At 34.8% G+C, this 13,162-nt stretch overlaps 2 protein-coding genes across 4 annotated transcripts in view; one reads left to right on the forward strand and one right to left on the reverse strand.

Moving 5' to 3' along the window:
• Positions 1-5,902, forward strand: part of CDK17 (cyclin dependent kinase 17) — a 101,176-nt gene extending 95,274 nt beyond the window's left edge. For 2 of the 3 annotated variants that reach the window (XM_061125599.1, XM_061125600.1), the window contains exons 14-17: positions 910-952; positions 2,175-2,265; positions 3,544-3,621; positions 4,146-5,902. In XM_061125599.1, coding sequence (XP_060981582.1) covers positions 910-952; positions 2,175-2,265; positions 3,544-3,621; positions 4,146-4,183 — 250 coding nt within the window. In that variant the 3' untranslated portion in view covers positions 4,184-5,902. Of the gene's footprint in view, positions 1-909; positions 953-2,174; positions 2,266-3,543; positions 3,622-3,795 lie in introns of all 3 variants that reach the window. The other variant, XM_061125601.1, reaches the window with a different exon arrangement.
• Positions 5,903-8,480: 2,578 nt separating this feature from the next.
• Positions 8,481-13,162, reverse strand: part of ELK3 (ETS transcription factor ELK3) — a 69,230-nt gene continuing 64,548 nt past the window's right edge. Inside the window, exon 5 of the mRNA XM_061125602.1 lies at positions 8,481-11,188. Within this exon, the coding sequence (XP_060981585.1) occupies positions 11,090-11,188 (99 nt within the window). The 3' untranslated portion in view covers positions 8,481-11,089. The remainder of the gene's footprint in view (positions 11,189-13,162) is intronic.

Consider the following 13,162-nt stretch of genomic DNA (forward strand, 5'->3'; position numbering starts at 1 on the left):
ATGCGGTCACACAGTTGGACACGACTGAGCAACTTTCACTTTATCTGTAGCCACAGAGTTCCGGGTATTCATCAGAATGGCAGACTGCAAAGGATTAGGAGACTCTGGAGAATCTCTAGGCCACAGCATTCACAGTACCTACTAAGAGCACTTCAGGTGGGAGGGAGGGGAGGCAGTTTCCGTAATTGTGCTTTTGCCAGTGAATATCAGTGCATGATAGAATTTGTGACTTGTGACTTCTGATCAAGAGATTATCCCTTTAAGGTAACCCCTAAATCTTCTACTTCCTGTTTTATTAATTTCATCCTTATAGTTTTCTGCCTTTATTGACTATGTCGTTGGTTTTGTATCCCTTTTAAATAAAGTGTTATGAAATTATTGAGGCATATTTAAATTGAATGTTATAGCTTCTAGTAACCAGCCTTCAGCATATTGTCCTGTAAAAATCTGTTGAGTGATTCATCTCTATTTATCTTGAACCACAGTGACAAATTTGGAGGTCTCTTACCGTCTTGTTTTCACCTATATAGTATGAAATGATGCCGTTGTACTCTTGCCTTCACTAGAACACTGAAAACAGATCTAGTTTACTAAAGTTTTTTTCAGTAATAGAGGTTATTTTGTTTAGAGATAAAATGGTGATTTTGAAAAATTCTATCATTTTAGTAATCTAATTTACTCTTGAATATTGAAATTTTGAGTTGACACCCAGTTACTTGTGGATGCTTAAGTGGCACAATAAATCTTAAGGATAAAACAGATTTGAATCTGTTTGAAAAGCAGCAAAGTGTGCTATTTTAGGGCACTTGAATTTAGCAGATGAAAACACTTGGAAAATAGTTTTATTTAGAAAGTTGCTATCAGCTAAGATTAATAAATAAATGGTTACTTGTCCTTCCTTGTTTTTAGGTTAGACTCTGAAGGAATTGAGTTGATAACAAAATTTCTTCAGGTAAGTTACATCTTTTTTATAGTCATTAAATGGTGCGTTAACGTCTCTCTCTGAGCCTTAGTTTTTTCATCTATAGACTGGGATCAGTAATATCCCTCTCATAAATAAGATTATTTATGCTAGTATCTAGCATGCTTAAGACACATGCTTAGGTGAAAAAATACGGTTTCTCCTAGTGTGTCTGGGTCTCTCCTTGTAACCTATGCACAGGCCTGTGCATAGTATATTCCCTTCACCTTCCCCTTTTTTCTTTTTTGAAGCTTATTTTTGGTGATTATTGGCGATCATGGAAGCCAAAGAGATAGTTGCTAATTGCTTTTGTTGTCCATCGACTTTCTTGGTGACTGGCCACCAGACTATATAGGAACAGAAAAAAGGACGTATAAAAATGTGCATAGCATATTCCCTTCACTGAGGTAGTTAACTGCTGGCAGTGATCAACTGTGTCAAGGCCATGTTCTCTGCAGTTCATGTTTTCTTATGTTCTCTTTCTTTTTTCCTTATACCTACGCTTTACAGGCTGTTGTACCTCCAAATACCATCCATATCTGCATTCAGAGCAGAAACGACAGAGGATAAGAGTGTGTCAGTCACATTAGTCCTCTTGTATTTGTAAAGCAAAGGCTTTTCCAAAAACCCCTCGGAGGACTTCTTCCTATGTCTCTGAAATCTTCATATGGCTAGAATATTAATTGTAAGAGAGGCTGAAAATTGGGGAGCTGGATTGCCATAATTAGCCTAAACTTAGAACAGCCATGATTCATATGTCAGAGTTGGAAGAATGAATGCCTTAAATCTACATTATCTCATGAAGGAAAAAGGGGAAATGGGTATTGAATAGGTAACTTAATAATATCTTTCATAAAGGTATTAGTTACATTTCTAATAATCCTTTGTTGTTCATGAAGAAAAGTAACACGATAGATCAGATATTTTGCTTTTTTCCATCACTTCAGAAAATAAAAGGAATCTTAATCTTTAGTTAAGATCTAGCTTTATTTTGGAAATTTGTAACTGAGATCATTGCTACACAAGCTCCAGTAGTAACTTAATTTAGAGCATAGTATATTCATTCTTAAATCATTGTATTAAGTAGTCAAGATAATGGTAGCTCTAAACGCTTAACTGCTCATTTCTATGTGTGTCCCCTGCCCCTCACACATGCTTTTTCCAGTATTTAGAGAAAAAAATTAATGAAGCAGTTTTTTTTGGTTTTTCACAGTATGAATCTAAGAAAAGGGTTTCAGCAGAAGAGGCCATGAAACATGTGTACTTTCGAAGTCTGGGACCAAGAATACATGCTTTACCTGAAAGTAAGAGAAATTCTAGTGTGTCCTCCCATCCCCTTCTATTTTTATCCAGGTTTGAGACAGGGGTGAATTAGGAGTCTAGGAAGGGACTATTGGTTTTTAAGCCTAGAATTCTGGTCTTTTTATAATTAGATCAGAAATACTTGAAAGGAGGTGTATGTCTTATTTACCTGTTTTAATTTATTTCTTTTAACACTGAGCATGTTGTTACGACTCTAAGAAATCAGTAGCACTTACATGTGGGTCATTAGTCTTATTGGACTTAAGCTGGAAGATGCCATCCAATGATAGACATTGTCATTAGGCCCAATCTGAATTACTTTGGTTCAGAGTTGTTAAAAATGATTTTCAAGCAAGTTGTAATGAAACACAGCCAAAACATTAGTTTTCTCATGAAAGTAAATTTCCTTTTTAAGACGTGAAGATGGTTTTCCTTTACTGTGTTCACTCTGACTTAACTCTCCCCATGACAGAGGTGAGCATATTGTCATTAAAATAGCTGATTTCTCATGCCTGAGTTAACTGCTTGATTTTACTCAGAACATTCTTAAAAATTACCCCAATATTTTACTTTAAAACTGAGTGAGTGGGGAATTAAGAGAATATTTTGGAAATGAGCTACCAAAAGCTTTCATTAATTTCCCATTCTCATTTACTAGACAGTGGTTTTCTAATTGGAACCAAGACTCCTCAAGACTTTTCACTTAGAACTTAAAGGATATTTTGTAATGAAAGACTACCTCTGTGGCAGAGATGGAAATGAGAAAGATGAATTACAAGTATTTTTTAGGATGCTATTTACATTTCATTATTATTACTAATATCAAGTTTTAAAGTTTGAGTTGCAGGAAAGGTGTATAAACCTATTTCTTGTTTTGCTGTAAAATTCTGAAGATAGTTTAAGGATTTGACCTTCACTGCCATCATAAGACAAATGGAGAAAGGATAGAATAAAACCGAGTAATACATTTTGATGAGGTCTCCCAACCTCAGTAAGCCCTAGAAATAAAACAGTGTTCATTCTCCTCAGAGAAACACACACTCACAGCCTGAGTTAAAGCCAGATTGGAGGAGAAAGGTTCTGAGGGGAGATTATTTCACTTGGTTTTCTTCTCAAAACCTTGTAACAAAAGAGAAAATATTTCAGTGGGGCTTTAACCTTGTAAATAAGTATAAATGTTTCACGTTCACTCTATATAATTTAGACATTTTGTCTCTAGTTGGATTATATTTGCTTTAATGGTAGGCTTTCATCTGCTATTTTTTATCTATGCATTTTAGGTGTATCAATATTCAGTTTGAAAGAGATTCAGTTGCAAAAGGACCCCGGTTTTCGAAATTCTTCTTATCCAGAGACAGGTGTGTTTGTCATAAACCATTTCACATGTCGATCATGAAATTTTGCGTGGAACCAAGATTTTGGTTTATAAATTGATCAGTAAAATTATTGATGTAAAAACCAATGTACAGTGCATTCCACAACTGTGTATGTTTAGCATTGCACATACTCACTTTTCTGTATGATGTGGGCAGCTCAGTAATTCTTCAGAGAGAACCTGACTCAGTGCAATCAGGGATCCTGAAAGCTGCAGATGGCACAGAGACCTCTTACAAGTGACCTGGCTTGATCACTGACACGCCATCCCTGGCACCTGAGGCAGAAGACACATCTGTGCTCCCCTAGTCATCAGGCTCATCACTTCGAAGCATAGAAGCTGTAGACTGGCCCCATCAACAAGAGGGTCCTTTAAGACAGAGCCGATCTCTCTTACCATGGAATTAGCTTTTGCTGGTGGGAACATTAGCTTCATAGAGTCACCAAATACTGTATGTGGGATAAAACTGAACCATGAACTGCCTCATAAAATGACTTTATATTTTAGGACATGGGAAGAACAGAAGACAGAGCATGCTCTTTTAAGTCTGATAACATGGTTTCAAGCCCAGCCCCCAGCCTTTCTTATCAATCAAGGACTCAGATCTGAAGGCAATTATTTCTTTTGGTGGACTTGGAATCTTCGTTTGTCTACACTGTCCTCTTCACAGTGGAGTCTTTTTATTTCAGACCTACAAATTGTTTTTATATTTGTTGTCACAGTGTGACAATTTTTTTGTACAGTTGGTTTTAAGGTCTTCTCTGCCATTAGAGCCAGTAGGTTACAGCTGTTGATGTAACTATAGCTGCAGTTTTTGTGCAGGACTGAGAAACACAGTGCATTATTTATTGCGGAATCATTGCTGCTAAATAACTACTGTCTGTTTATTTAACACAACAGTTGATGCCTGAAGAAGTTGCAGTGGCTTTATTATATGTGAATGCATCTGTTTCTCCTCACAAATTGTTTTACTGCTGCATTTTTTGTTTGTTTTTAAAATTAAACTGCATTGTTTCCTGGAATGTAAATTTAGCTTTGCTTAACAGTAAAATAAGTGAGCCAACTTGAACACTCTTACGTTCATGCTATATAATTTTTTATTGAACATTGGCAAATAGAGTAGCTAAGAAATTGATAAGCACATTATGTTTAGGAAAGCATGTGATGCAGAAGTTGATTCAAGCAAGTGAATACCTGACATTTTGGGGATCTCGAATTACATACCAGTAAATTAAAGTACCAAAATTATTTATTTTGACCTTTCCTCATTTTAGAAATACTTACTGCATATTATTGGATATTTGTATACTAACACACTTAACCTGTTTTACCTTGTGCTTTAATTTAGTTAAAACAAACCATGCAAGTCCAGTCAAACATGAGAGAGCTTGTTTTGTTTATTTGTCTTAAATACAATTCTTTTATTAGAATGGATGATTCTTCATTGGGGAACAATTTATTTCATTTGAGAGATGTGTGTACATGTGTGTTTTAATAGCATTCACTTGGAATCAGCTGAAAGCTGTAATATGTGTTTGAAATGAGCCATGATAAATAACAAACGAGAGAAATGAGAACTTGGAAGATTGTTTTAAAGCATTCTAGGTATTATCTGTTTACCAGAGATAGTAAATATTACAGTTTTAATTATGCATCTTTTTGAGCATCATAAATACACCTTGGTGTTGGTAACAGTGCTTTAAGCATTTGTGTTCACTTTTAAGGACTATTTGTTTAGTGCATCTTACCAACTGCGGATCTTAATTGCTATATTTTGAAATGATCATGTAAATTTGGGGCTTATATATCATGAAAAGAGTCATAAGTTAATTCATTTTCCTGACATTCACTGTAAAACATTCAGGGGTCCTACCATTTCTGTTCAGGAAATCTTGTAGTTTATTGTTATTTAACAGTATTAAGTGAATTTTTGTATATTTCATTTTAACTTTATTTGTGAATAGTGATTGTGGCATGTTTGGGGTGTTATTTTAATATTTCATGATACTGAAGTTTTAATTTTTAAAAAAAAAAAATTTCTGGAAGAAACAGATTCATGTGTAATGGTGAATATTGGACCACTACTGCTTTTCACATTTGTAAATTGGTTTTATGTTAAACTCTGTAGCCTAACAAACTGCTGTTATTTCTAACTGACAGACATGTATTAATATTGTACTTTGAAGGTTATAAATATTATGTGAAAATTCCTCCATTTTGTTTCAAAATTTATAATAACAAAATCTTCATGTTGTTAAAATGTGGTTTTGTTGAGTCACGATTCTTTCTTGGGGAAAAAGGTTGTGCAGAATGGGACCATTTTATTTTATGTGTCTCAAGATGATGAAGTGTCTCTGTGCCAGTAGCAATTAATTTATAATTGTGCTGGCCATTCATTTACTAATCTTTACTGTAATTTTATAGGATAGCACTTTTAATTGTCAGATTTTTCATTTCATAGGTTATATATTTGATTTGTTGAAAATTTGACAGTTATCCTATTGTTTCATTCTTGCATATAAAAGGTGAAGAATTGTATCCAACAGTTATATAAAATTGCTCTTCCTAGGAAAAACTACAGATGTTCCTTCATTTTATTAAGGAATTTGATTTTCTTTTTTTGATAACTTGAGCATCATTCAGATTCTGAAAACTTTGCAGTGAAGAGAACTGAAGCTCAAATTGTGAACCTTGAACAGATGATTCGTCTTAAACTGACAAGGTTCTTAAAGGTAAGAGGGGATGCCTTTTTTGTTTTCCTTCCAAGTGATGATGATAACATGTTGAATATGTCATACTCTATATAGAAGTGGCTGCTTTATTAGCTTACAAAAGCCTACTTGTTAACATGTTATAATCTTTTTGACCCAAGACAGTTCATGTGGTTTGTGTGTGTTTTTACTATTTTTTAAAATTGTGGTAAAATACATGTAACATAAAATTTACCATTTTTGCACTTTGTAAGCATACAGTTTAGTGGCATTAATTATTATGTTCACAGCCTTGTAAAGCAGTTACCTATCTATTTCCAGTATTTTTCATCACTCCAAACAACAGAAACTTTGTAGTCATTATAATCTCTACCTCCCTGCCCCCCACACACACCATGTTTTCTCCTTGCCCCATCCTTTGGGTAACCTCTTACCTAGAATAAGCAAATTCATAGAGACAAAAACTACATATTTTATGTAAGTGGAATCATACCACACTTGTTTTTTTGTCTCTGGCTTATTTCACTTAACATAATGTTTTCAAGGTTCATCCACATTGTAGCATGTGTCAGAACTTCATTTGTTTTCATAGCTAACATTGTTGCATGACTATACAACATTTGCTTATCCATTTATCTGTTTATCCAAGCAAAATATGGATAATTTGCTTATCCATTCATCTGTTAATAGACATGGGGTTTTTTTTTTCCATTTTTGGCTGTTGTGAATAATGTTGCTATGAACATTGGTGTACAAGCATCTGTTTGAGCCTTTCTTTTCAAATTCTTTGGGTTCATATACCAGGAGTGGAATTGTTGGGTCAGTTGGTAATTTAATCCTTAACTTTTTCAGAAACCACCACTCTTTTCTACAGTACCCACACCATTTTACACTTTCAGTAGTTACGCCTGAGGTCTAATTTCTCCTCATCCTTGCTTCTTTTTTTCCATTATATTCATTCTAATAGCTTTGAAGTGGTGTCTCATTGTGGTTTTGATTTCCCTAAGGACTTCAGGGTGTTAAGCACCTTTTCATGTGTTACCATTATCTGCTTTAAAGAAATGTATATTTAAGTCCTTTGCCTTTAAAAAGTTTGGTTGTATGCCTTTTTTTTTTGTTGAGTTGTAGGAGTTCTTTATATAGTCTAGAATGTTATGACATATATGATTTGTAATTATTTTCTTCTGTGGGTTGTGCTCACTTACTTTATGGTGTCCTGTTGATAAAAGTTTTTTATTTTCATGAAGTACAGTTTATTTTTTCTTGTGTTGCCTTTGCGCTTGGTTGCATATTTAAGTTGCAGTAGCTAAATCCAAGATGATGAATATTTTCCCCCGTTTTAAGAATTTTATAGGTTAGTGCTTACATTTAGGACCTTGATCTGTTTTGACCTCATTCTTTTGCATGTGAGTATCTAGTTTTCCTAGGCCTGTTTGTTGAAATACCTGTCCTTTTCCCCCTTGGCACCCTTGTTGAAAATCAATTGATCATAGAAATGAGGGTTTATTTGGGGGTTCTTAATTCTGTTCTCGGTTTACATCGCTATCCTTCTACCAGTACCACAGTGTTTTAATTAATTGTAGCTTTATAAGTTTTGCAGTCAAGAAGTGTGAGTCCTCCACTTCTGTTTTTCTTTTTCAAGATTGTTTTGTATATTCCAGGTTCCTTGAAATTCCATATAAATTTTAGGATGAGATTTTTGGGATTGTGATGAATTTATTGAATCCATAGATCACTTCGGGTAGTATTGTGATCTTAACAATATTAAGTGCTCTAATCCATGAACGTGGGATGGCTTTAATTTCTTGATGTTAATTGCTGCTAAAAGAGTAAATGGTAATATAGTTTTCCCCTCCTCATTACCTCCCTACCTCAATGCAGAATGACAGAACTTCAGATTTAAGTGACCAGAGGACCAGTTTTCAAATCCATTCCCTTCTATCCAACTCAGTATCAATAAAGTATATTTGTTTCCTTAAATACCTATTTAAATAAGATTTACATATACATAGCGTTTCAATGTGCAATATTTAAGCTAAATAACAATTCTTTTTCCAACTTATACCCATAGAATAGTGGCATTTGAATCATCCCAAGTAAATGGAAGTAATACAACCCACTTGCCTCTTCACACCTTTTATCACAAAGTATTTATTGAACAAAAATAATATAACAGTAAAAATGATACATATATGAAAATTGAGTGAAGATTTGCAGTCATAGAAAAGATGTGTACAAAGAGACCAACAGTTAGGTTATAGTTCTATAAACTTTACCATAGCATTTTAACACTGATCAAGCAAACATATAAAAAGGGAAAACAAACTTATTATGTTCTTCGAAACCTATTTTTTTACTAAAATAATTGTTTAAAAAAAAAAAAAAAAGACAAACCCAACACACACACACACACACAGAATGAGGCAGAGCAATAAGGATTATACTTCAACACCTCCAGTTCTCTATTTGTGTTATGTGAGTTTTTTGGTGCATCAAAAATTACTGTTTTTTCCATTTCTAATAAATGGAGCTAGAGTATATGTTAATCATAGTATTTGGAGGAAGGGAATACGAGGTTGAGGTTTTTGCACATTGACTGACTTAGTTTCTCTGTAAGAATCTTGCATTTGAGGTATGCTCTTATCTGACAAGTTTTTTGTTTGTTTTTAATGCTCTTTTGTTTTTTCCTACCTAACATGCGGTTTTGGGCCAGCAGTTACCTTACAGCTGGGCATGGGGAAGTAGAACTGGACTGAACACCAGTCATTGTTCTGCCTTCAATGAGCTACGTAGCTTTAGGCATTCCCGCTTCTGTGCAGTTGTCCTTACCTGGAAATGGTGGTTGGATGTATCTCAGAGGCCTCTTCTAACATTTTATGTTTGGTGAACACCAGTCCCCTGGACTAGCTCTTTTATTTTGGTACAGAATTATCCTTAGCCTGTGGGTAGTGACAACAGTGTCTCCTTGCAGATTGTGGAACCAGGCCCATTACTTTATATTCAAGGATGCATATTTTTCCCCCAGATAAGGGCTTACATCACCAAATAAAATTCCTGAAAATCTCAAGCTCAATTCCAGTTGAACATCTCAAGCGTTAAGTGTCGCAACTTTATATTCAAGGATGCATATTTTTCCCCCAGATAAGGGCTTACATCACCAAATAAAATTCCTGAAAATCTCAAGCTCAATTCCAGTTGAACATCTCAAGCGTTAAGTGTCGCAACATAATTTTAGAATGCTTGAAAACTCAAATGTATGTTTGTTTTTCACCCTTTCTCATAATCCCTGCCATTTAACGCCTCATTTGGATCAGTGAATTATTTAGCCACATTTCAAATTGGTTTCTGTTACAGTTAAGGATGGTAACTAGGTCATGTAGCTGCACGCACTGGGCACCTCTCAGTTCTTGTGTCTTACATTAGAACTTCACTACTTCATGCACAGACTGGCACCTTAGACTGGTGCCTGCTGATTTTTTTGAAGGAACAAAAAATGTTTCTGTTATCACTGTTCTAAACTGCACTACACAAAAGGATTCACTGCTTAGTACTACAGATTGTTACATAATAAGTTCAGTTTCACAATGATAAGTTTCCTGAAGAACTTATGTATTTTTTTTTAATCAATTTTCCTTCATTCTCACCATGAACAGTAATACATAAAGCAGTGTATCCTGCACCTCAGTTTCCACAACCAAGGCTTTACCCATACACATGAAGATACCTGGTATAAAATGTTTTCTTTGTTATATGTATTCATCACCAGTCTGTGAACCTTTTCCAAAGCATAGGATTTTTAAATGTTAATTATAATTTCTGGGGTTCAGAGAAACCCTAACTTACATACAGTAAATGCATCAGAGAGGTATGATTCTCAATGGAAAATGGGAAGAACCAGGTTAATTTTTTAAAATAAGAATGTGCTAACCTAGGAAATATTCCAGGGGCATAGATTGAGTGAACTTTATGTCGTTTTTCCATCTCAGGCTTTTGTGTGGAAGGAGTCTCAAAGAAATGTAAACAGGAGGCTAGCCTTTCAAGGTTCATTTTTCAAAAAATGCACTTTAGAACATTCTTTTATGAAAGTTTATTGTCTAAATATGGCTTAGTTGTTTTTTATAAAAACATTACTTGGACATTATAGTCACTGAATTTCAGTTCAAAAGAGGTTCTAAGGCAGTCTCATACAGTTGAAAGCCAAAAAGAAAAGTAATGAATGCTTTCATATTGCCTACTTGTGAAAAATAATGAAATTCTACTAGAGAGTTGTTTGATACTAATTTTTGTCTTTCAAACATTTTCTCTTAATACTAAAAATATATATATATATATAGATAATTTACAATAAACTAAATGCAAAGGAAGGCACAGCTGGTTATAGTGTATATAAGCACAGTTCAGCATTTGCAGAATTAAAGAGGAAGAAAGCTTCACATCCTTATTACATTGAAAACCATTTAGAAAAGTTCTTCACTGTCAACAGTGTTCAACACTTAAGAGCTAAGATATAAAAACAAAAACATTAAAATTCACTTAATGCAAAACAGATTTTCATATATACTTGAATATAAAAAAGTTTTTAAAATGCTAACATAAATCTAGACCATCCATGTTATGAAAAGTGCAAACCAAATTAACAGACGGGTTTCACAACATCCTTCTCACGACACAGGTAAACTAGCCCATGGGGACAAATTTGTTTCATCAGTTAATGAGTCTTTAAATTGTGGCCAGATGTCATCAGGATTTCTGAGAGTTTGAAGAAAGCAGTACTGGAGAAGCAGCTCTGTCCAGACTGGGGATTGGCACTGGCATGTGGCCATTAAGCAGTGTTGGGAACTGTAGGGGCAAAAGATGTTTACAATAATTATTGCAAATCCATTGGGAAGACCGGAGTTTTTAAACATTCCTAGACAGACCACAGTGGACCAGTTCTCTCATCACCTCTGTGATTGATAGAGGTCAGTTGCCAATTTTTAAAATAATTTTATTTATTTATTTTTGGCTGCCCTGGCTCTTCGTTGCAGTGTGTGAGCTTCTCACTGCAGTGGCTTCTCTTGCTTCGTAGCTCAGGCTTTAAGCATGTAGGTGCATGAGCTTGTTTGCCCTAAGGCATGTGGAATCTTCCCGGACCAGGAATTGAACCCATGTTCCACACACTGGCAGGCGGATCCTTAATGCCTGGACCACTAGGAAAGTCCATGTTGCCAGTTATTTTACAGAATGAGTAATTGGAAGATGACAATGAAATCAAGACTATGTATAGCAGAGGCCAATGCTTAGAAAATATCCCAAATTATTTTATGTGCAGAGACTACTAGAAAAAAATACATACTTTATATGTTGCTAAAGCATGTTCTAATAGTGTTTCTAGAAGATTCCATTCTATTCAGAATGATCATTTGCTTTTCATATTAAGAAAAATCAATTTTGGAAACCAGGAAACTCTTTGTATGTGAATCAGTAATTTCTCATATTGTATTTTGAAACTATCAGTTTTCCAGAGTACTACTGATGTTTCTCGGTAACTGTTAAAAATGAGGAATATTTTTATCTTCAGAGATTTAGAAAATAGTATCTTTAAAAATATTCTAGTTAAAATGATAATAGCAAACCAAATAGATAACCCATAAGTGCCAAAATTTATAGTTAATTTGTCTTGTTGGTAACTAAGATGGGACAAAAGTACATGCTTTGATGTCTTTCATGTCTAAAGTATAGCAGCTATACTCCCAACTGAACACAAAATACTTAAAGACCTCCTTCTAAAACACGATTGCTGAAAACTTAAGTTTTCCTTGTTGAGGACAAGATGAGTCACAGTGATCTCTCGGGCTGTCTTCTAGTTTAATTCTTACTTAGTCTAGATACTGTGCTTTCTGTATCCAACTGCCCAGCTTACTTTAATGTCAGTGGCAAGCGGGTGGTGCTGTTACTTACTGTTTCTGTAATGGTTATAATCAAGGTTTTCTTTCCTGACACTTTGAATTTTAATGTTATATAGAATTTTATCCATTTCATCTGGGGTTATCAAATCTATTTACATTTAGCTTATACTTTACTTTTTATTTAAGGTGTGCTCCTCACCACTATTCCCATTGATTAACAGCAGACACTGGAACAAGAGCAGACTCTGAATTCTCATACTTGTAGTTTATTTACATCTTCTCTCATTTTAGTTGTTGTTCATCTTACTAGTGTTTTCAAAAGAATCACCTTTTGGTTTTGTTATTGACTTCTGTCCACTTTATTTCTGTATACTCAAGTGTCATAGTTTTTCTCGGTTAGCCTGACCTGACATGTTTCATATTCCTCTTTATTGCCCCCCTCCCCTCCCATCATCCACACACAGTCCCTTTTCTTAAATTACAGCATTTCCCAACTGTTGTCCTCAGTACCATACTCAACAAACGTCTCTTGACGTCAGTTAGATAGCCCCGGCACCTCTTCCCCACTCACTCTAAAGTCAGTAAGGATGGTCAGGAGCAGGACAGTGAACAAGAATCAGGGTGCACCTCTTGGTAACATGGGATGTTGGGCAAATTGAGCAACATCTCTGGGCCTTTGTTTCTTTTTTCTTTTTCTTATAAAATTGGTCATCTTTTCATATAGAGCTGTTGAGACTATTAAATAAGGAGCCATGAAAAGTGCTTTAGAACAATGTCTGACATACGGTAGCCCTCAAAAAATTGTAGCTGTTGTTATCAATAGCATTCCCAGTCTTTTAATCACTTAGTAATCCTTGCCTCTTCCTGATTTTTCACTAATTACTCCTTATACACATCTAAAAGTCATCCTCTCAATTTTACCTCT

The sequence above is a fragment of the Dama dama genome, chromosome 22 (genome assembly GCF_033118175.1).
Source record: "Dama dama isolate Ldn47 chromosome 22, ASM3311817v1, whole genome shotgun sequence".
Classification (NCBI taxonomy): Eukaryota; Metazoa; Chordata; class Mammalia; order Artiodactyla; family Cervidae; genus Dama; species Dama dama.